Raw genomic sequence first — 23,482 nt, 5'->3', positions numbered from 1 at the left:
CCTTGAGACAGGTAGCCCAGGCCCAGGCCATCTCTGGCTTGCAATGATTCAGACTATTTTTACGTTGCAAGTGAGAAATTTTTTTTAAAAAATTTTTTTATGTTTCCCCCATAAATGCATTTGGTGCTGGTTTGCTCAAACATGTCTTTGGAGAAAACCGTTAAAGATGAAGAAACCTGGGGACGCCTGGGTGGCTCAGTGGTGGAGTGTCTGCCTTTGGCTTAAGGCGTGGTCCTGGGGTCCCAGGATAGAGTCCCATGTCGGGCTCCCTGCATGGAGCCTGCTTCTGCTTCTCCCTCTGCCTGTGTCTCTGCCTCTCTCTCCGTGTCTCTCATGAATAAATAAATAAAATCTTAAAAAAAAAAAAAAAAGATGGAGAAACCAGGAGACACAGGGCAGGCAAGATGATCACCATAGAGCTGTGCTTCCCATAAGCTGATACTGCTTTAGGGGTATCTCATGACCCTTGAGGAAAGCAGGCATTTTCCTACCACAATTCACTGACCTAAGCATTTGACTAATCAAGGAAGTGATCTGAGCAGGACCCAAATCCAGTTTAAAAGATAGATGAGTTCTACAACATTTCAATGTAATTATTATTTATTTAGACGTCCCACAGGTGCCATGACTGGGTAATTCTATGTTCTGCTGTGGGCTCAGGAAATGACTGGGGTTTAATGCAGTTTAAACAAGCCCTAACAATTTCCCATGCAGCCTGCCCACCCCCATCTGTCCTTCCTCTAGGCACCTTAAACTATTTCTCAGGCAGGAGCACACAGCACAGTCCCAGGAGGAAGGCAGGGGGAGAGCTCTGTGCACCCATTTACAAATAAGGCAGCAGAGACTTGTCCGAAGGCTGCACAGGTGTTCAGGATGGAAGGGCCTGGTGGCCCTGGAAGCCGCACGCTGACCTGGCACTGAGGGACCACGGCCAAGGGAGGCGAGCTCTGGGCGGCAGGCAGGGCTGGGCAGGCGCACGCGGACCCACACGCATGAACGCCTCAGGGTTACCGCACTGTCCTCCTGCCCACCTGTGAGTTCTCAGAGATCCAGGAAATCTCATTTGGCGTGCCCTCTCCTCAGCATCCAGTGTGTACCTCCCACTCCCAAGGTTAGCATGAGGATTTCCTTCGCCCCCTTTCCTATTTATGCAGGTACCCTACATGCATCCAAGTTTCTGGCTGTTCTATTAGCATCTCTGTAATGGAACCCAAATATTAGAGTTAAAGATAGTTATCAATCTTGAGCTGTTCACACTCGAAATCCTGTGAACCCGAGAGTGAGAGTTTATTCTGTGAAGAGCAAAAGCAACACTGCACTGAGTTACCAGCAATCACATCTATACTACGTATGAGCACTTTTTACAAATATCATACCTCTGATTGGCGTATCTCTGCCAATTATTGTAAAACGTTAAGTTTTCCTTTGGCCTTGGTGAACGATGCCTTCAGTTTACAAGCCAATACCTGCTGGGTGCAATTTTGTCATGGACTGCTTGGCCCTCACTCTACCTCCTGCTGATGCTAGCCCTTCACCCCTCACGCCCTGCACCAAAGACCCAGCTCAGAGCATGGGAACGAGAGACCACACCCACCTTTGCCCAAACATCAGTGTTGACTTGGTCTCAGCCTCGTTGAAGACAGAGGGAGAACAGCAAATAACAATGGTGGTTCTACAGTTCCCGCCCAGAGAGTCCTGAAGAATCCGAGTCATCTTGCTGTCCCGGTATGGCACGTGTGTTTTCTATTTAGGAAAGAAAAAAAAAAAAAGTATTGGCTATTACAGCCATTGTCCATTCAGAGACAAAAAAAAAAAAAAAAACACAAGCAAGATGGGGGGGACATTGGGTCTTTGGATTTGACCAAAGTTCAGACTGCCCATTCCGGGACCCAGGTCGTAGGAAATTAGCATCACCATTCATATATTTTAAATGGACTGGATCTCCCAGCAAGCAGGGTGTCTACAGCCAGATTCCCTCTGTCCCTTTCTAAAGAAAAACAAACTAATCTCTGGGGTATGTGGCAAAGAGGGGACACAGACCCAAAAAGCAACTTCTCATAATATCACTTAATAAGACGGGGACAGCATCACTTACTGTCCCTTCTGCCAAGGCAGAGATCACGTTTCCAAGAGCAGACAAAGATTTATTGATATTTTTAGCTTCATCGAGCACAGCTCCCTCGGCACCGGTCTTGCTGACCTATGAGGAGGAAGAGAAAGCAGTGAGCTGCGTGGGACAGCAAAAGCACCCAGATGAAAAGTCCGATTCACAGGAGGGCCCGGGGCTGGGGACCTCGGGAGGCGGACGGGAATCCTCCCGGAACGCGAGAAGAAGTAAAAGTAAGTAAGAATCACGTTGATCAAACCTTCCCTTGTGCCTGAGGCTGGGGACTTGTTCTGTCTTATTGTCATTTTCCTCTCAATTAGGTTTTAGGGGAACGGCTGAAATGCCTCCAGTGGTGGAGCTGCAGATGCTTCCCTGGGGGACATGCATCCGGGAAAGCAGGCTCCGAGAGCGAGAGCGAGAGCGAGAGGAAGAGCGCCGTCTCTACAGAAAGGCCGGGGCCCCGCGCGCCTGAGCTACAGCCTCCACGCTGGAGGGAGCCCAAGGGGAGCTTGAAGTGAGAACACTGTCCTGGCCACGATGAATGGACATTTTGGGGAAATGTAAATTATGAGCTCCAGCTTCAGGCAAAGGACAAGAGGTAGTGGGCGGCTGTCCAGACTCTGCTCTCCCCCTTATCCACTCCCACAGTGAGGAAAAAGGGAACGATCGTCTGAAAGATACTCGAGGGCATCAAAGTCAAGAAAGCGTGTATCACACTGTGGATTTGTCTCTTCTCCTCTGCAGCCAGAGGGATCACACACGGTCCTCCTCTGCTGTGTGACTCCCGGCGATGTCCTAGCGACAGCATCTGCTTTAGGTAGAAAGTAGTTTACAGATGCGAGGGGCAAAGGGGAGCCAGCGTGCTTCCTGGCTCTGCGGGCTGGACAAACGATGCAGGAGGAGCAGCTGTTCTCTGAAGACAGGAAAGCAGGGACAGGATCACAAACTGTGCAAAGACTACTGGCGATGCGGACAAAGGACAGACTCCAAGTGGTAGAAACGAATGCACGTCCAGAGGGTGATATGTTCAAATATGATAGAGACTCATCTCTCCGAGAACTTTGTGCGTGTGTGTGTAGACACCACCGCAGCCAGAGAAGCAATGCTGCTGATGGGTCACCAAGAAGCCCAGCCTCCTCACCCAGTGCTGATGAACGCGCTTTCATAGCTGAGCATCCTGACCCCCCGAAGTAGGCGACACAGACAAGGGAACTGAGCCCAGGGCTGCCACACTGCCAGCCCGAGGGACGACACCATTTAGGGCACCTGGGGATTAAGGTCGTTTGTCCCAGCACATCACACGGACACATTCACGTGGACACATTTAGGGCAAAGGAAAACAGATGAGAGCAAAAGAAACCATGCGCGGGACCACAACTGTAAACTGCCCCACAAGTACCGAAAGCAAGAGCCCCCGACACTGTGCAGGCGACACTGCCAGCATGACGCGTTCTCAGCTGCTTTTAGGCCCGAAATATTCATCTCTGTGCTCGAAAGGGAAAGAGGGCAAACCCGGGAAGGACAGAGGGGCCACTGAGCTCTTTCTCCAGACCCGTGTTGCTGGTGCGGCAGCGAAGTGCGGCCCGGTTGCCAACAGTGAGTCCAGGACTAAACCGCGCTGCTCCGTATTCCCATTCTGGTGCACGTCTGTTTAATGAAAGTTACGAGCTTGTACCAGCGTAAGTCGGGATTCCCAATCAGAGGACTTTCCAGCAATATCCAGAGGACTTTCCGCTCATGGCAGATGTGTACAGGAGGACACTTCAAGTGGCCGTTACTTACGTGGGCATTAGTGGCCATAACCTGGCGGAGAGCAACTCAGTGGTGGGGCACAGTAAGCGGAGGTCAATGACGCAGTTCAGGAGACTGGCCGAGCTTCAGGGCCAGCCCTGCTGGGGACGGTCAGCACGATGTCAGCGATGATGGAGGCCACCTGGGATTGGGCGCAGGGACTTGCTCTGTGAGGTCACCCAAGGCAAGCAGTGCCCCGAAACTGGGTGTGGCAGCAGGGACCTCTGCTAGTGCTGTGGCAGTGGGGCCGGGAGGGGGCAGGTGGGAGGTTCTGGGGAGCCTGTTTGGTCTAAAGGACGGCTGTGGCCAGCTCCTAGGAGACCATGGGACAGACCCCAAAGGAGAGCCCGGACAAAAACCAGAGAAGGGGCAGGGCGTCAAGCCTCACGGCCTAAAGGAAGCACAGCTGCCCACGTGAGGCCCTATTGCAGAGAGAGCCCCAGGTTCCAGGTCTCCTCCGGGCAAGCAATCCTGCAGGGGCAGGACTGCCTCAGTCCTCGGCAGGGTCCGTTTCTGGCCCACGTGAATCTGGCACAAGACAGGATCCTCCCTTTCCACAGGTCACGTCCCTCCGCATTCGCACGACGGCCTCTGCCCGGGCTGAATTCACACCAGCGCGGACCTAACGTCATCACTGGGGCCAGGTCAGCATAAATCCAAGCTGGCAATCAAAGTACCTCCTTTGATGAGAAGAGGGGACTTCAGGACCAGAAAGGAGAGCCGGGAAACGAAGGTGAAATTTAATAGCGTGCTGGCTGGCACCACACCAGAGACTTTAACAGCGCTTTAAAACCAGGGAATGGAAAGGGCATAAAAATTATACCACTGCACACTGAAGCAAATAACAGGGAAAATTACAGATAATACAAATAAGGAACCAATTACCTTTTCGCTCCCAGCCAAGTCAACTAGATAAAGCTTCCCACTGAGCTTTTTTTCGGTCTCTACATTCTCTTGTTTAATATTAATCAGGAAGATACTGTGACTTCTAGAGCTGTGTTCATTCATGTCTGAAAAGGAAAAATAGTTTACTGCTCTGCAAAGGATAGGAAGTTTAGGTAGCAGGCCTCTCATCTAAAAAAGCACAACGAATCATGCGTAATCGCTCCAGTTTTTCAAGTTAAGTCCAATTTTAAAAAGTCTCTGAAAAAAAAATAAAATAAAAATAAATAAATAAATAAATAGTATCTGAGACCTCTGTTTCTTTAAAAACAACAACAACAACAACAAAAGATTTAAAATATCTTCACATGGCAAAAAACTTAAGAATCTAGGTGGATGGGCACTTGACGGGATGAGCACTGGGTGTTATTCTATATGATGGCAAATTGAACACTAATAAAAAATAAATTTAAAAAAAAAAAGGAATCTAGGTGGATGATCCTCTAACCGTGCCAGAAGCCCCCGTGTTGTAGCGTCCCGCTCCAGGCAGGCCGTCGGCCTCCAAGAGCTCACGGCTGGGGCACCTGGTGGCTCAGTGGTTACGTGTCTGCCTTCAGCTCAGGTCGTGATCTCGGGGTCCTGGGATCAGGCCTGCACTGAGCTCCCTGCCCATGGGCAGCCTGCTTCTCCTTCTCCCTCTGCCACACCCCCACCACCACTACTCGAGCTCACTCTCATTCAAATAAATAAAATCTTAAAAAAAAAAAAAAAGAGATCAAAGAGCTCGCAGCTTCTGCCCCCCTCCCCTGTGTTCCTTCATCAGCCTTCATCACTCTGGTTACGACCCAGCGTATTCCACCTTCAGCAAGCTTTGCCTTCTCAGTAGTGTCACAAGCTTTCTTAAGGAAGGATTATGACCTTAAGATTAAAGGTTATTTTTCTTTCTTGAATACAGTTCGATGACCCATATAGGCACACAGAAGGTCTCAAGTATTAAACATGCTTCAGGGCAGCCCCGGTGGCGCAGCAGTTTAGCGCTGCCTGCAGCCCGGGGTGTGATCCTGGAGACCCGGGATCGAGTCCCACGTCGGGCTTCCTGCATGGAGCCTGCTTCTCCCTCTACCTGTGTCTCTGCCCCTCCCTCTCTCTCTGTCACTCATGAATAAATAAATAAAAGTCTTTTTTTAAAAAAAAGGAAGTTATATTTCCAAGATATTACATGATCTTCTGACATTATAAAAAAAAATTAAAATTAAAAAATAAACATGCTTCATTAGTATCAAGTACTAGAAACAGAAATCCTTCTGGACCCTGGTCTCTGTTAACCGTGGCAGGCAGAGATCCCAGGGATGGTCTTATTCAATTCCCACTAGCAATCATTTATTAAAACCAACTTTCCAGGGGCGCCTATGTGGCTCAGTCAGTTAAGCATCTGCCTTCGGTTCGGGTCATGATCCCAGGGTTCTGGGATCGAGCCCCACGTCGGGCTCCCTGCTCCGCAGGGCGTCTGTTTCTCCCTCTCCTTCTGCCTGCTGCTCCGCCTACTTATGCACTCGCTCTCTCACTCTCAAATAAATAAAATCTTAAAAAAAAAAAAAAAAAGGTGCCTTTCCAGGCACCCTCGTCAAAGATCTAAAGACTAATAACCTCAAGATCTTGAGTTGTGGGTGCAGAGACTCAAAGAGGATTACCAGTTTCTTATCCAGCATGTGGAAAACAGTAAGAATGCAGACAATGATTGGCTCCAACTGGAATCTAACTAGGAAGGGACTCAGTAGTTTGGAAAATGATGGTATATCCATGACCTACCTCCTCAACTATGAGTCTTGGACATCGAGTGTGACATTCCTATCACATATCCCACTACTGCTCCAGAAATTACAGCCTCTGAACTTGATGGAAGGTGTACAGGGTGGCAAAATATGCCTGACCAATCATTTTCAGCCTTTGTGGGCCAGGAATGTGTTTGCACTACATCATCTCATGACTCTGGGGCTGGCAGTGGAAATCCCCAATATGGTTCAAAAAAAGGTGTGATTTGGCATAAAGAGAAATGCAACCAATGAAGGAGCAAGCCACTGAGGCAGGACAGAAGGACCTTTGATAGGCTTTGTTCCTATTCTCTACGCATCACCCTTACTCCTCCAACTGCTTCCCCTCAGACTCCTTCACCCATAATTTTTCCTAAGTAGCTGCATCAGCCAGTGCTGAAAAAATAAACAACAGTATTGCTACTGAATTTCTAAGACTACAGAGGGAAGGGAAAGACTGAGGCTTTGGGAAACCAAAGGCAATTTATATCTCTTCCCTTCCCCAGGTGGAGCAATGTGAGATCCAGAGAGGATAGGAGGTGCTGAAAGTGGGTACATAGTCCTTTTGGTTTCTGGAGATAGTTCATGAATAAAAGCTGCTTCTTTTGGTGGCAAAAAAATCTTTCCAGAATATGGGGGGTGGGGTCACGGGGGTAAGATTCCACAAAAAATATGTTGGAATTAATAAATGAATTAAGTTGCAAGATACAAAAGCAGTATATGTAAAAATCAGTTTCATTTCTATACACTAAAAATAAACAATCTGATAAGAAAATAATTCAATTTAAAATATCAACAAAAAGAGGGATGCTTGGGTGGCTCAGTCTGTTAAGTGTCTGACTCTTGATTTTGGCTCATGTCATGATCTCAGAGCCGTGAGATCAAGTCCAGTGTCCAGCTCCGTGCTGGGCATGGAGCCGACTTGGGATTCTCACCCTGCTACCCCTGACCCCCAATTCACGTGCACGGGCACAGGTGCATTCTTTCTTTCTCTCTCTCTCTCTCAAGTAAATAAATAAAATAAATAAAATTTCAACAAAAAGAATACAATGCTTAGGGGTAAATCTAACAAAAGAAATGAAAGACATGTATTCTAATAACTACAAAATGAGGGGCACCTGGCTGGGAATTTGCGACTCTGGATCTCAAGGTTGAAAGTTCCAGTCCCACATTGGTTATAGAGATCACTTTTAAAAAAGTAAAATCTTTTTAAAACTTTAAAAAGAATAAAAACTACAAAATGTAAGAAGACACACTTAAAAGGAAAGACATTCCTGGATCAGAAGACTTTACATTGTGAAAATGGTCAATACTACCAAAAGCAATCTAGAGATTTGATGCAATCTATAGCAGGAACCTAGTCGTGTTTTTTGCAGAAATAGAAAAGTTCATCCCAAAATTTATATGGAATCCCCAGGAACCCTGAATACCCAAAACAATCTTGAAAAAGAACAAAAAGAACACACTTACTCATTTCAAAACTTACTACTAAGCTACAGGAATCAAACAGTGTGATACTGGCATAAAGGCAAGCACATAGACAGACCAGTGAGAGCCCAGAAATAAACTCTCACATAAAATGGTAAAATAATCTTCAACAAGAGTGTCAAGACCATTTGGTGGGGAAACAACAGTCTCTTTACCAAACCGGATACTGGACATCCACATGCAAAAAAGTGAAGTTAGACTCTTACCCAGGCCATGTACTAACTCAAAACTAATCAAAAACCAAATGAAAAAGCTAAAACTATAAAATCTCGAAGAAAGCATAGTTCATAACACTGGATTTGGCAATGATTTCTTGGAAATAATACCAAAACCACAAGCAGCAATAATAAAAAACAAGGACTTTATATTGGACTTTATCAAAATTAAAAACTTTTATGCATGAAAGGACAGCATCAACAGAACAAAAAGGCAACCCATAGAATGAGAGAAAATATTTGCAAATCATATGTCTCATAAGGAATTGAGATCCAGAATGTACAAAGAACTCCTATAGATCAACAAGAAAAGAAATCCAATTATAAACTGAGCAAAGGACCTGAACAGTTTTCCAAAGACAATGTACAAATGGCCAATATGCACATGAAAAAACGCCAAACATCACTAATCATTAGTGAAATGCGAATCAAAACCACAACAACATAACACTTTACACCCATTAGTATGGCTACTAAAAACAAAAATAGAAACTAAGAAGTGGGGCAGCCTGGGAGGCTCAGCAGATTAGCGCCGACTTCAGCCCAGGGTGTGATCCTGGAGACCCGGGATCAAGTCCCACGTCGGGCTCCCTGCATGGAGCCTGCTTCTCCCTCTGCCTGTGTCTCTGCCTCTTTCTCTCTCTCTGTGTTTCTCATGAATGAATAAATAAATAGAATCTTTGAAAAGAAACTAAGAAGCGTTGGCAAGGAGGTGGAGAAATTGAAACTCTCATGCACTCTTGGTGGGAACATAAAATGGTGCGCAGCTACAATGGAAAACAGTGTGGCAGTTCCTTAAAAAATGTAAAAGTAGAGCGAACATAGATCTAGCACCTCCACTTCTGTGTGTATACCCAAAAGAAAGCAGAAACCTCAACAGAAGATATTTACACATCCATGTTCATAGCAGCATTATCCACAACAGCCAGAAGGTGGAAGCAACACAAGTGTCTACGTGTCTATCTGTGGATGAATGAATGGACAAAATGTAGTATATACATACAAGAGAATATTATTCAGCATTTTAAAAAGAAAGGACATTGACGTATGCTACAACATGGATGAGCCTTAAAGACGTTATGCCATGTGAAGCAAGCACGTCACAAGAGGATTTGTATCACTCCACTTACAGGAGGTACCTGGAGTTGTCAAATTCATGGAGACACAACATAGTATAGTGGTTACCAGAGGTTGGGAGGAGGAAGTGTGGGGCGTATTGCTCAATGGACATGAGGTTTAACCTTGGGATGCTTAAATTCTGGAAATATGCCTTTCTGCCATTCTTGCCTTTCATTTACAGTGGTGATGACTGCAAAACATCGTGAATGGGCGACTTAACGCTACTGAATTGTACCCTTTAAAAATGGTTAAAACTCTGCTGAAGTTTTGTATTACGGGTATTTTCCCACAATGATTTTAAAAACCACCTTACCAGAATGACAAGAAAAATAGTTAATGTTCCGCACCTACAGTTCTGAACTGAGGGGCCAAGATGGATTGTCAAGTATGCTATGAATAATTCACGACTAGTAACAGCTTAAGAAATCAAGTAAATACCTTCTCTATAAATGAGAGATGCTATGACTAGAAGATTGTCAGTCTTGCATTCTTTCAAGTGTATGTGGAAGCAGAAGAGAAAGAGGTGGAATTTAACCTACGCCATGTACCTGTCCCGGCTCACCTACGAAATCGGCCGCCGGTGCTAATGTCAGCTGTCAGGATGCCAGGGTAGAGAAAAGGTAGAGAATTACAGTTCTGGATCACAGAATCCCAGAGCCTTGGGTGGGAGAGCTAGGGAGGCTAGACCAGCCAAGCAACTGGTGCTTCCACCTCTTGTACACCACACAGGGAGCTCCCTGCCCATCCAGGTGGGGGGCTTTACTTGGGGGCAGTATCGGGGGCAGAGGGTTCTTGCAGTTGGTTAAAACCAGCCACTCATGGTTTCAATAGTCCTGGGTGGCTTCCCCACTGGTTCCTACAAAGCTTGAACAGGTGAAGAAATACTACACTGTCCATAGGTTCGCCTCCGAGTTTTTCTTTCTTTCAACCTACAAACCCCTTTTACTTTTCAGCTCCTCTCCATACAAACTCACTCTGATTTGTCCACATCCCTCTGGATGAGACAAACAGCCCCCATCTTTTCCAGGGACCTCTGCTGCTCTAACAACATAGGACCCACTTCCCAGAGATGTGTGCGCACGCCGAGGAAGGAGGAGCAGGGTGAGCAAGCTGACCTGAATGTGTTTGGTACTAACACAGCCTCGAAAGGCTTCTAATAAAGCCCCCAGTGTGCTTTCTGAGCTCCTCCTTGCTTTTCCTTCCCTTTTTCACAGAGGGCAGGAATCTAACGTGGTTTCTTTCCACACCGATGACCGACATACAAAATTTGTTGGCTTGCATTTTTTTTAAACCTGAGCAATAATGTGGCTGAAATGCATTTAGAAGCTTTTTATCCCCTTTACGTGACTGATTGGTCTTTCCCCCGTGTCCAGTTCCCCGGTGCTACCGGCGCCCCACGGGCCTCACTCAGGATTCCCGAGAGTCCTCTGCATAACAGGTGCCACTTCCCATGACCTGCTTAGACACCCGCCCCGCACACACCCGCGCATCTGCTTCTGAACTGCTGCTTTACAATCGCCTTCCCCGACATCATCTCATTTGGACCCACTCCCCCCCCTCCCGGGGGGCGGGCAGACGTTGGTATCCCAAGTCACAGGGGAGGAAACGCCACACCAGGCTTACTTGTTACAGCCACGTGTCGGTTTGCTTTGCCTTCATCTATCACATCCATGACTTCCTCGGGGCTGGACACAAACCGCTCGGTACACCCCTGGAAAAGAAGCAGTTCAGCTTCACCATCAGAAACTAGAAAGCGACTCCCTTTGAAGGAGCTAAACATTTTCCCTCTTCTCTAGAGGCGCAGATGAAGAGAAAGGCTGCCGTGCTGGTCCGACGGCTCGTCCTCCCCGCCGACGGCACGTGCTCCACCTCACAGAGCAGTCTGAGCCCACCCTCGGAAACCCAGAAGTAAGCCATAAAAGAAATGCCGACTTTTCCTAGATTCTTAAATACCTGTGTGTACTCAACAGCAATAGAAATAGAAAATAAAGAAAACCAGGGACAGAAAAGGAAATGGATGAGATTGTGTTTGCCTTTCATTCTGGCCACCAACTTAGACTCTTTGAAGTTCTAGACATAATGCCATGGTGGGCTTCCCCTAACTGCAAAGCACCAACAATCACTTCCACTATCAAAGCCTCTGTGCGTGTGAATGACCAATATCTGTTCACTTCTCCACTTCTTACCTCATGCCATTAGACGTCTGTGTTAGATTCACATAGAGATACAACTGAAGAAACTAAACGTCTATTTTTTAACCAGATAAATAGTAAATGTAAGGAACACGACGAAACACCTACATACACCGTACAGGTAATATTCTGGGCATATTCTGTAACTATTGTGACGACAGAGACGGGAGAGAAGTCAACCGCACCATCAAGTCTTCCTCATACCTTCACGTACGGGACTCTGTTCTTATCTTCGTGAACAGCCAGGTTCGTCTTGGATACTGAGAACGATGACGGCATGCGGAGGAGAAAAGAGAAGTTAAAGATTCTGTATTGAAGGAAAAAGAGAAATTGTTACCGGACACAGGCAACTCTAATGTCTTTGCCATACGGAGGGTTAAGCCCTGGCGGAGAGTAAGCGGGGGCGTGAACGCAGTAAAGCGGCTCCACAGATTTTCATGGGCCCCTTACGCAGAAGTGCCGTGGATCACTTCAACCTCCCCGGGCCCTAGTTAAGGAACGACCAGAGGACAAGCACTCAGGTTACTCACCATCAAGTAAGTCCCTGATTTTGTCCAAGTAGATCTCAAAATAGGAAACCTAGATAAAAACAAACGGAGTCTGAAGCAGAAATGCCGCGCTGTGTCTGAAAAACAGCCTTATCGGGGCTCCTGACAGCCGGCGGCGCCGCAGCGAGGACGAGCGAGCGAGGGGGCGCGAATCGGGCGTCCCGAGGCCCGCGGCAGAGCCCGGCCGCTCCCCACTCTCCGGCCGCACTACAGCCGCCGTCACAGCCCATCGGCAGACTCGGCGCTCCTCAGCCACTCACGGGAGGACTCTCCCTCTCGCCCTCGCTGAGCACCAAGCACACTTCCAGGCAGGACAAAGGCCGGGACAGAAAACGTTCTTGGCGAGTGGCTGTCCCAGTCGGGATGCCTCTCCTCGTGCGTGACGTTGACACGGGTCAGCAGACCAGACCAGGTCCAAACAGTCACATGAAGGAAGTGGGGACTGGGACAAGGACAGTCGGCTTGGAGCTGCAAGAGCTCAAGGGCAACTGGGGGAGAGCTACTGACGGTGCCCAGCTTTGGGGAGTCCAGGAAGGGTTTGAACAAAATGAGATTTAGTGAGAGACAGGCCAGACTGTGAGAGGGGAAGGAAGCCTTCCAGTGACCCTCCGAGCCCAGGCCCAGCCTCGCAGGCATCAGCATCACCCACAGCCTCTGCTGAAACTGCAGAGTCGTGAACCCTACTGCAGGCCTCCCGAATCAGAACCTCCAAGAACCAAGGAATCTGCTTCTAAATTCCCTGGTCGTTCTTAGGGCAGCTGACATCCAAAAAAAAAAAAAAAAACTTTAACTGCACATGTGATCGTGGGGGTTTAATTCACATGTAACCAGGACTACAGGCCTTGGCTTTCCCATCTGCCGAATGATGCCACTGGACTTGATGAGGTCAAAAATTCTCTCTAGGATCCTGCACTCTTTGTCTACACCTGCCTTCTACCTCCCACTTCAACTTTTCTTTCTCTCGTGTTCATGGGTTTTTGAAACCCACACAAAGGAATGGATAAACAAGTTGTTAAGGAAGGAAAAAAGTTGTAAAGCTGAGGTGTAAGTCTATAGGGTGAAACCTCTCCCTGGCATCCCCGCTCTGGACTAGTCCTGCCTCTGGTTAGGGGCAGTGAAGCCTCCCAAACCCAGCAGCACCAGGCCTCACCCCTCGGGTTCATTACCTTGTCTGAATCCTGGAGCCTCCTGATTTCCCAGCTTCCCTGAGATCTGGGGTCTTGGCTTTGAACTCTGGAATGTGTAGCTGGGCATCCTCTCCAAGTTGCCTGCCTGCCTAACAGCTTGAGCTTGCCTGATCATCTGTCAAACTCCCCAGTCACCAAGCCCTGTGCGTCATAGACACACCTAGCTGACCTTGGAAAGACTCCCTGCTCCTGAAACTTCTCCCTGTGGCTGGAATCCTAGGGTCTGTTTGGCCTCTAATCCTAAATGTCTCTAACTCAGCCTCCTTGCAGCCAACTCAACCCTAGTTCCAACACATTCAACACACTTCAAAACTATCTGGTTTTCATGAAGACTTCTGTTATCTTTGGAGCACCTGGGAGGCTCAGGGGTTGAGCGTCTGCCTTTGGCTCAGGTAGTGATCCTGGGGTCCTGGGATCGAGTCCCACAGCAGGCTACCTGGCTTCTGCCTGTGTCTCTGCCTCTCTCTCTCTCTCTCTCTGTGTGTCTCTCATGAATAAATAAATAAAATCTCAAAAAAAAAAAAAAAGACTTCTGTTATCTTTGAGATGTACACGTGTCCTTATTTCCATAGATTACAGGGAAATTAATTATACTAAAAACAGTCATAAGTTACATATTTAGCAAATATGGCAATTAAAATCCTGTTCACATTTAAAATAAGAAGGAAAAAACCCTCTGATTTATTTATTTATTAATTAATTACCACAGAAAATACTGGCTGCTTTTAGGGGGTGGGGAGGGGGGCGATTTTGTCATTTTTGTCATTTCAAACACTTTGTGAGACCAACTGGAAGAAAAATAAATATGTGTTGCTTTGCATTAAGAAACAGCATGTTCAGAAATAACATTTAAAAGCTCTTTGGGGCTCACTTTAAGGAACTGCTTTTCAATAAATACTGCTTTAATCAAGCCTCTTTTTCTTGACTAAGCCTGTCACTACTCAGTTCAAAATACAGAGCAGTCAATAGCTAGCCTGCCCACTTACAATTATGATATACGAAATAAGGGAGCATAAACTACACATGCAGGACGGGAAGCCAGACTGTAAAATTCAGCCCTGGAGACGTGGGTGCTGTTCCTTCTCTCCACCTCCCCTTCCTCACCCCATGCTGGGGCTGTTTTTATCTTAATAAGATTCCAATACAAGACCCTACTTTGAGGGCAGTAATTGGTTTAACATCTTACTCCAGGATTATCCCCATAAGAACCCTACAGTAGTTTAAGTTATTTAAATGCAAACAGCCTTAAAGATGTCCTAAGCTCCTCAATCTTGATCCCATCAAAGCAACAGGCTTCTGTATCCTTAGATATTAAAGAACCCTGGCAAGGAGAAACCTGTGTTAGCCCACAGAGGGAGGAAAAAAGATTTGTAAAGTAAAAAGACTTGCTGGATCTAATTTATAATGGGGCAAACAGTTGCTGCCTTGTTTTTATATAATCTAGGAAAGGCACATAGCAGAAGAATGCAAGGGCGGAAAGTTTAAGATGATGGGAAAGATGGTGCATGGAGGGTTGGTCAGTTCAAGAGTCTAATTAATCTCAGATGCCTATAACCTGATGTGTGACTCTGGCCATCCAACGCTACATCTTGAAACTTCCGTTCTTCCATCTCTCAAATGATGAGCCTTAGGGCACTAAGGTCCCAGCCTCAAAGGATGGTCAGCTTCTTGGCTCCTCTGCTCCACTCTGAGTCTTCTCAGAACTGCCCCGGTCTCTTCCCCACCCCCTGTCTACACTGTCCCCAGTCGCCATGGTGGGGACCCAGCCAGCCGTGTGCATCCTGGACACCACTAGTCAGAGCTGAGGGCAGGCAACCCCTGCCGTAGGCTAGGCCAATGAGCCCCTTTCCCCTGGAATTAGGAATTGGGAATAAGGGATACGGAACAGGAGCTGTCATGGTTCCTTCCCCGCCCCCCCTCATCCGCCTCCCGGACAAAAGATTGAAGCAAGCAGACAGAAAGGCAGGGACTGCAATAACAGGGATGGGGTTTCCTTTGGAGGTGATGAAAATGTTCTAGAATAGATCATGGTTGTACAATATTGGAAATATACTAAAAACCATCAAGTTGTACACTTAAAAAAAATGAATCTTATGGTACATGAGTTGTATCTCAATTTTTTTTTTAGCTTAAAATTTAAAGGAAAAGCAGGGTCTGGATTTCTTGCTTTACCACAACCCCCAAGCCCCATGCCTACTATCAAATTTTATGTTGTGTAACAACGTTCTCTATTTGCTTAAACAGGTGGTTTTCAGTCACTTGCAAGCAAAGGAGTTCCAGTGAATGTAACCCTAATACCCAATGTTATAAATAAACAGCTAAGAAAGTTCAGAGAGTAAAAATCTCTCTTTCAATTCAAATTTTAAGCTGTAACAGAGGTTATGGCTTAAAAAAACAGAAAAAGAAACAAAAACAAGGAAGGATAACACCTTCCCCAACATTTGCCAGAGTGTACTCCTCAAAACACAAGTCTATCATACCTCAAAAGGGGGAAAATGTGTACACAGTCAAATAAGCTGGAAAATGTAACCTACTATATGTGCCCTTCGTCAAACGGGATTATATGATAGCATATTTAACTTGTGATGAATTTAACATTGTTCAACAAAACATTTTCCCAGCTTATTTGGCCACACAAACCTTTTCCCTGATAGCTCACTTATTAATAAAAGAGGTACGGGGTTCCATGGAACACACTTTGGGAAGCGCTATCCTAACCCAATCATGGACACATTCCAGCTGCATCTATAGAAATCCCCTGGGTAAAAGGTGGAATTCAGATAACTATCAAAATGATTCTATCCTAGAAGGCTTATACTTTATATATAACTTTATAAATTATTTCCTCAGTATTCACCTAAGGAATTGAATAACTGGCTTTGCTTACCACGTCATTTAATTTAAAATAGATACAAATAATCATTTACATACACATAAAAAGAAGAAAGCTAAGAAACATGATTTGGGACCCAGTTTCTTCTCTTTAGACTTAAATCAATAGCACTTACCTTGATGTGAAACTCTAGGTTTTCATCCATGGAATAGATGTGGTCAAAGATGTCATGTGCAATCCTCGGAATGATCCCCATGAGTTGAGGGTCATGTAGCTTCCCCTAGTGAGTGAAAAACACAAGTATAGGCAGCTAAAGAGTGCCAAGAGACATGGACAGAGAGGAGGGACCACACTGGATTTCCTAACAGAATTCCATGGAAAGGGAGCGCCTTTTCCACACACACTGCCTGATCCTTGAAGGTCCACCTGATATGCCAACAGATCAAAAGTTCATGGAAATAACTCAATGTGTTGTTTTTTACCGAGCAGGAGAGAGCTTATTCTGTGAGGTTCTGGAGCTCTGAAATATTTGCTCCTGCTGCCACTCAGGTCAGCAAATCGGTATACGGGGGTAAGGATGTGGGTAGAAAGCAGGAGGGAAGGAAGGCAGGAGGAGGACTGGAATTATATGATGACTGTCACATACTAAATGTGGTCTCTGTTTTGAATTTACAAACTGATCAGAATATATAAATCCAAATTAATCTGCTGTAATAAAACCACCTTGAGAGCTGATAGACAGTTTCATTAATGTCATCATTGCTCAAAATTTTTAACAATCTTATTCCACAAACACCTCAGTATCACTTGACAAACCAATCAAGAAAAGCCATTTTACCAATTTCTTAAAAATTTCTACTTCCCAGCCTGTAACGTTACAAATAAATTTTTAGCTGTTTCTTTTGTTTTAAATTTTTTGCTATTTCTAATATTTAAATCCACTTGTAAGATAGTGTCTTGTTCTTTTATCCCCCTTTTTCCTACCAGAGAGGTCCAGCCCTCCCTTCCCCATGCAACCAGCAATCCTCCTCCAATCCTAAGGGGGCTTGAGGGATAGTTCATCTAAGGGGTGAAGGAACAGATGAATTCTTCTGTGATTTGAACTATTTTACTAAATCCATTTTTAAAGAACCAGATTTGCCGTTTCTGAAGACTTTCAAAAAGATATGCCATAGTATCTGAAAGCAGTTCCTAAATCAGAGTTCTAGAGGTATTTAGAGTAGCAGTCTTAGCAAGGACTTCCAAGCTCTTCTCTGTTCCATGTTCAACTACCCATGAGGGCACACAGTCTATAGGTCTAAAGTAATCACGGGCAAGAGTATTCCCAGAGTCTCTGAGACCTTCAGAAAGTTATAAAACTCTAGGAAAAAGTGGAACTGGAAGAAAAGTATAAAACCCATTTACTCTTCAGTCAACAACCTTTACCAACACTATGACTCACATCCTGGTTCTAAACCCGCCTGACACCTGGAAGATCTGCTGTGTTTTCCTCAATGAGATCTTCTTTATCCTTCGGGGGGTTCACCGTTAGTGCCTCTCTGACAGGTTGCCTTTCAAGCCACCATTTGAGTCACCAAAAGGAAGAAGCCATGTGAACTCTGGCACTAACCCCAGGCCACAAAGCACTTTACATTATGAATTCCTCCTTTGCGCACCTGATCCCTGACCTTCCATTCTATTGAAAGCAAGTGAAAAGTTGAATTTGGAAACATCTGGCCTCCGGCAAAGCTCTCTTACCTGGGAAAATGGGGATTCCCCTGGGAGGCACTCGTGTGCTAAGAGCCCTACATCATGTGATGTGTTTATATGGCTTATTGTTGGACTCTACAGTCCCTGAAAGCAAGATGGCCAGTGCACACGTATTTCTTCCCACTGCTTATGATTCTTAGTATATGCAGTGTCTCCTGCACAGAATTATTACAGAAGTTAAATTAAGCAGCATACATAAAGTACTTAGAAACAATAAATGTTGGCATTGTATTATTCAGCTCATATCAGGTTCTCATTAAGCAGATGTTAGTTGTTAGTTGTTTAACCGGAAGAGTCTGAAAATACATTTCTATCCCAGACCATGAATCCTAGGAAAACAGCCCCAAATGTTCTGAGAATCAGAATCTCTCCAATGTTGGTAACCTTTCTACTCAGAGGCCTTCGTAAACATCAAATATCAGGCCCCACAGGCTCAGGACTGTGCAAACTGCTGGCAGAAATGACAAGGACGGTGAAAACAGATCTCTGTCCTGTCAAATGTTGTGATGCCCTTGGGCCAATCCACCTCAGAGGGTCTGAGGAGTGCCCCCCAGGACCCTTCAATAATCCATCATAATCCTTTAGCTTCTCCTCAGTGGCCCACAGACAAAGAAGAATGAGAGATAATCCAAAAATCATTTACAAAGGACTCAAAGCCATTTCCCTAGACACCTCCCCTTCCAATCGATTCCTAGCTCATACAAATATTGACATCCCTTTGTTTGCCTTTGTTAGGGTAAGAACCAAGGCAGAACGAGGGATGAGTCTGGGATACTCCCTGTTTTGTTTCCCTGAAGCCCACACCCAAAAGTTACACGAGAGGGAAACACATGTTTATCTGGAAGGAGGCATAACAATACCTCCCAATCCCATGATCACGGAAGTAATACTCAAATCTACCACAGGTTTAGGGGCTGGGATGCTTGATCCAGCTCATCAGCCCAAGAGTGATGAGAACTGAATGTTTATGTTAGTAAACTGAGGCTGACAAGACAACCTGTGTGTGTGCGTGGGGGGTATACATGGTATATGGTGTGGGTGTGGGTGTGATGTATGTAGTACAGGGGTATGAGTGGTGTTGGGGGAGTGTTGATGTGTGTGTATGAGACAGAGAGGTGTTCCATGAAGGTCTTCACTCTTGCAAATAAAATACACACACACACGATAGTCACACCTCAGGCAATAAAAGGTGGCAAAAAAGCGGAGAGCTGCAGAAATTCAGAGAACAGAGGCGTCCCTTCCAGCCAGGGTGACATGGGAGGGCTCCCTGGAGGGACACCAAATCTTGAGAGATGAGGAAGATGAGGAAGACGAGGACGGGCGAGGGGGATGCAGCAGGGAAGCTGCGAGGAGAGTGACGTAGCAAAGGTACAGGAACTGAGAAGACTAACGCCCTCCTAGAGAGATGGTCGGGTTTGGCCAGCAAAGCAATGTCCACTTCATCACCTTTTTTCCTCCCCGAAAACAAAAAGAACATTTTAATACTTGGATCCGGGATCCCTGGGTGGCGCAGCGGTTTGGCGCCTGCCTTTGGCCAAGGGCGTGATCCTGGATACCTGGGATCGAATCCCACGTCGGGCTCCTGGTACATGGAGCCTGCTTCTCCCTCTGCCTGTGTCTCTGCCTCTCTCTCTCTCTCTCTCTCTCTCGCTGTGTGACTATCATAAATAAATAAAAATTAAAAAAAAAATACTTGGATCCTACATAATCCTCTTCAAAAACGTCTCCCACTTGTGGTTGTGGCCTTCGCGGGGCATGTATGAAAGAAGAAACCAGACCCAGGCCACCGGCCCCAGAACAAGAGTCCCTTTGTTCCAGCGCCAGGCGCCTCCTCAACCTCCGAGCAGGACGGTTTCCTGAAGCACTTGAGATGGGGAAGCAGGAGCCCGGCGGCTCACACGAGCGCACTGGTGCTCGGACAGGCTCATTAAGAATCGCTTGGCAGGCGCAGCCCAGCAGCGCGGTGGCCTGTGCCCCTCCACGGGCTCCAGGTGTCCCTCTGGGCAGAAGGAGAAGCAGCGCGTCTCCGTCCATCCAACTCGGTGCCAGAGAGGGCCACAAGCAAGGCACGGGGCCCACAGGTGGAGCCAAGGCCCAGCCCCGTCTTCCCATGGAGCCAGCCAGCCCTGGGAACGCGGGCCGCACACGCCCGGGGTCAGGGTCGGGGGCACGACCAGGTCCTACCGAGTGTGCCAGCAACACCGCCGAGTGTTTCATACTTTTTACTGAAAATCCGCTTTAAATGCTCCATCTTCAGAAGCTAATCTTTCCAATTTTATGTAGGCTTATCTGTTTGTTCTCCTCAATAGAAGGTAATGGAATCACCACTAGATGTCGGAACCAAAATGAGGGGATTAAAATGAAAAAACAGCTTTAAAATGTGACAGCTCTGTCCATTCAGGGAGTTAGCATCCCCTTTCCAAAAGCCTTTGAGAGATCGCGATGTGTAATTCTAAATACATAAAAAAATCCTTTCAGATGTTGCAAGCCTACAGGGTTTGGTTGGGGTTTTTTTTTTTGTTTTGTTTTTAATTTAATTGCATTCCAACGTCCTGGATTTCTTGGTCTCCCACAGTCTCTACCACTTCAGCTCGGGGCTCCTCCTTTCCTCTGTTTTCCTCTAAAACATCCCCCACCTTCTCTCCAACCTACAACCACCCGACAGAAAGAACCCACCTAAGCGCGAGTGTGCCCGGGGGCACTAGGAAGGGCTCCCCGCTGCCCAGCCCCATCCTCCCTGGGCAGGAGCTCCTGATCTTCAGAAGTCACACAATGAAGAAAAGCAAACCCCTTACAGTCAACCTTTTGAAACTGATGAGCAGGAAAGGGCTACAGGTGAGAGTCACCTGCACAAAAGCCAGTTCCCTTAGGTCCCCGGGAGTCCAGTCCCTCGGGGCCGAGAAGCGCTGCGGGCCTTGTAGGGTTCATGCTGTGAGACACCCGGAGCCCTGGATGCTCTCGTTTAACAAAACGTCTGCGAGTTGAGTTTTAAAGAGCTAACAGACGTCTTTGCCATCTCCTCACACCCACGGATTCTCACCCCCACACGCACAACACAAACTAAGATTTTACTCTGGAGACAGGTCTCTCCTTTGACGGTTTACAATGGAAATTTCTGACGTTTAGCAAATACCTTCTATCTCCCAAAGATGCATTAATCCCAAAGCTAAAAAGGTTACGCTTGTGAACAGTCCCTATGATGTGGGGGGAATCTAAACATTGCAATTTTTTGTCGTTTTGTGTATTTGATAATTTTCCAGAAACCAAGAGACTGATGGACTCAAAGATGGTATATGGTCCATCAGAGATGGACCCTCTCCCTCTCATGCCTATGAAGGAGCTTTGGCACCGCTACTGGAGTGGCTGGTATTTAGGAAATAAAGAACTGTGCCTGGAAGGTTAGGGGCCTGGGGCCCGGTAAGAGAGGCCGGCACGGGGCCAGAGCGGCAGCACAGGGATGGCCGTGCCTGCGTCTCCAGGGTATACAGTAGGAGAGTACAAGATGCAGAGAAGAGGGCGGCCAAGGCTCGGGTGTCGGGGAACAGTCCTGCTCTGTCCAGAACAGTGGCAAATAAGCCTCGTGCTTCCTTTAATCTATGTGATCTCTGAGCCACTCTGCCCCCAAAAATGGGTGAAAGTGAGTCAACACAACAGAAATGAGATCCCCCAGAGTCCCACGCACACTTGAAATCGGTGTGAGCAGAACATCAGAGCCCCGAGGGTTTTAGCCTCGTGCCTTTGAAATCTCCTCTTCAATAGGAATGATTCATAAGCTAAACCGATTCTGCAGCCCACGTGTCTCTGTGACATTCCCAGGAGGGCACCGTCAATGAAAATCCTAAGCTTGAAGGATCAAGGATCCATCTTACCCTGCTGCTTGTAAGCTGAATTCCCCAAACTTCCTCTGTGCAGTTTCTTGTAATAACCACTCTCCTACCTCTCCTCACCCGTCGGGGGCTCAGCCTTTAGAAGAATTATCCAGCTCTAAAGGGGAGTTCGTGGCAGAAAGCAGAAGAGGAGGTAGAGGGGGCTAATTAGGCCCGCAGATGTGCCTCGTCTGGGGGACAGCCTGGGCCCACAGCCTGAGCTGGGGTCACAGCTTCACAGGTGTGCACGCAGGAGGCCGGGCGGACCGCACGGCCACCACGAAGGGATCAACTCAACGGATACCTCATCGATCCCCGCCCAGGTGACACCCGCTGTTCCACACACTAGAAATGTGAGTGAACAGGTAGGCGAACAAGACAATGAAGATCTCTGCTCTCGTGAAGCTTACACTCTATGGTACGGTGAGATTGCACCCAGTTGTAAGGTCTTCAGAATTTTCAACCAAATTTACAGACCTAAAATTATGGGAAATCGTCCCATTGTAAGCACTGCCTGCAATTTTAATAAGACACATAATAATAATAAATTCAAAAACTTTAAAAAAACACATGGTGCAGGCCAAACCAAAACACGTGTCTGGGCTGAATTTGGTCCACAAGTCACCTTCTTCAAGCCTGACCTAGAGTTTTTTATTTCTTCTGAGCAATCTCACCTCCCCAGAGTGGCCCTCCTCCGCATACATGATCCTCACCACAGGCTTTCTCAGGGAGATTAGGGCTGCGGTCCCTAAGGATGCTTACGCTGCTGCTGAGCCTACGGAGGAGTCTTGGAATAGAGTTTACTATCACCATTCTGAGCAAGCTACCAACAGAGGATTTTTTTAAAATTCTCAACTCCTGAGATGTTATTACTCTCCGTTATTTTGAAGGTCCACAGAGACAGAATGAATCGGTCAAACGTGACCCGCCCCTCAACCAGCCCTGCGGCCGTCGGGGCCGTCTGCCCTGGATGCGTGTGGCCCCACCAGTGCCTCACTGCGTGCTGCAGTCTTACCTCCATGGTGTGTGTCTTTCCTGAGGACGTCTGTCCATACGCAAAAATCGTCCCATTATAACCCTCAAGGACATCTGCAAGCAAGAAAAAGAAATTAAAATTAACTCATTACTTTGATCATATGCTAGTGTGGCTCCATGTTTTAAAATTACATTTTCCAAATGGCCCATCTCATTTTTTTCACACAAATGATGTATTTCAGCTCCATTTGCATTTTAAGTAGAATGGCGAGATAAAAGCAGAAATGAAGGCCTCCACTGTTCCACAAATAAGGAGAAATGTACTCACATTCCCACAGAATAATGAAGAAAGAGGCAGACACTCTCTCTCTCCCAGTAACATTCAGACAGATATGGAGCAATACACTTTTTTAGGAGAAAGATACTCGAGTTTTCTTCTCTAAATCGATCTCCTGGGATCGGTGGGAGGAAGAAAAACCTTATCAGTGTCCTGAGTCTCTGGAGTGAGGTGTAGAAGAGAATATCCCCCCCAGGATGTGATGGGGTCAGCCCTCGGGAAGGGTTCTCAGGCCGGCGGCGCGGGGCCCTTGGGCACAGCTGGGGAGCTGGGGGGCAGGCCAGGCCCCGCTCTGTGCGCCCAGCCAGCCTGACGCAGGGGTCACACGTCTGTGTCCGCAGTGACTGCGCTAGCAGGGCGGCCAGGCCCCGGCGCATCGGGG

The 23,482-nt window shown here is 46.9% G+C and overlaps 1 protein-coding gene across 2 annotated transcripts in view; it reads right to left on the bottom strand.

Moving 5' to 3' along the window:
* Window positions 1-23,482, bottom strand: part of KIF5C (kinesin family member 5C) — a 148,485-nt gene that overhangs the window by 69,286 nt on the left and 55,717 nt on the right. For both annotated transcript variants that reach the window (XM_038565167.1, XM_038565165.1), the window contains exons 3-10: window positions 22,804-22,877; window positions 16,349-16,453; window positions 12,136-12,184; window positions 11,810-11,865; window positions 11,037-11,124; window positions 4,784-4,908; window positions 2,096-2,200; window positions 1,595-1,743 (exon numbers count right to left, since the gene is read on the bottom strand). In XM_038565167.1, coding sequence (XP_038421095.1) covers window positions 1,595-1,743; window positions 2,096-2,200; window positions 4,784-4,908; window positions 11,037-11,124; window positions 11,810-11,865; window positions 12,136-12,184; window positions 16,349-16,453; window positions 22,804-22,877 — 751 coding nt within the window. The remainder of the gene's footprint in view (window positions 1-1,594; window positions 1,744-2,095; window positions 2,201-4,783; window positions 4,909-11,036; window positions 11,125-11,809; window positions 11,866-12,135; window positions 12,185-16,348; window positions 16,454-22,803; window positions 22,878-23,482) is intronic.

The sequence above is a fragment of the Canis lupus genome, chromosome 19, assembly GCF_011100685.1.
Source record: "Canis lupus familiaris isolate Mischka breed German Shepherd chromosome 19, alternate assembly UU_Cfam_GSD_1.0, whole genome shotgun sequence".
In the NCBI taxonomy this organism is placed as follows: domain Eukaryota; kingdom Metazoa; phylum Chordata; class Mammalia; order Carnivora; family Canidae; genus Canis; species Canis lupus.
This window is presented reverse-complemented; position numbering and strand designations above follow the sequence as displayed.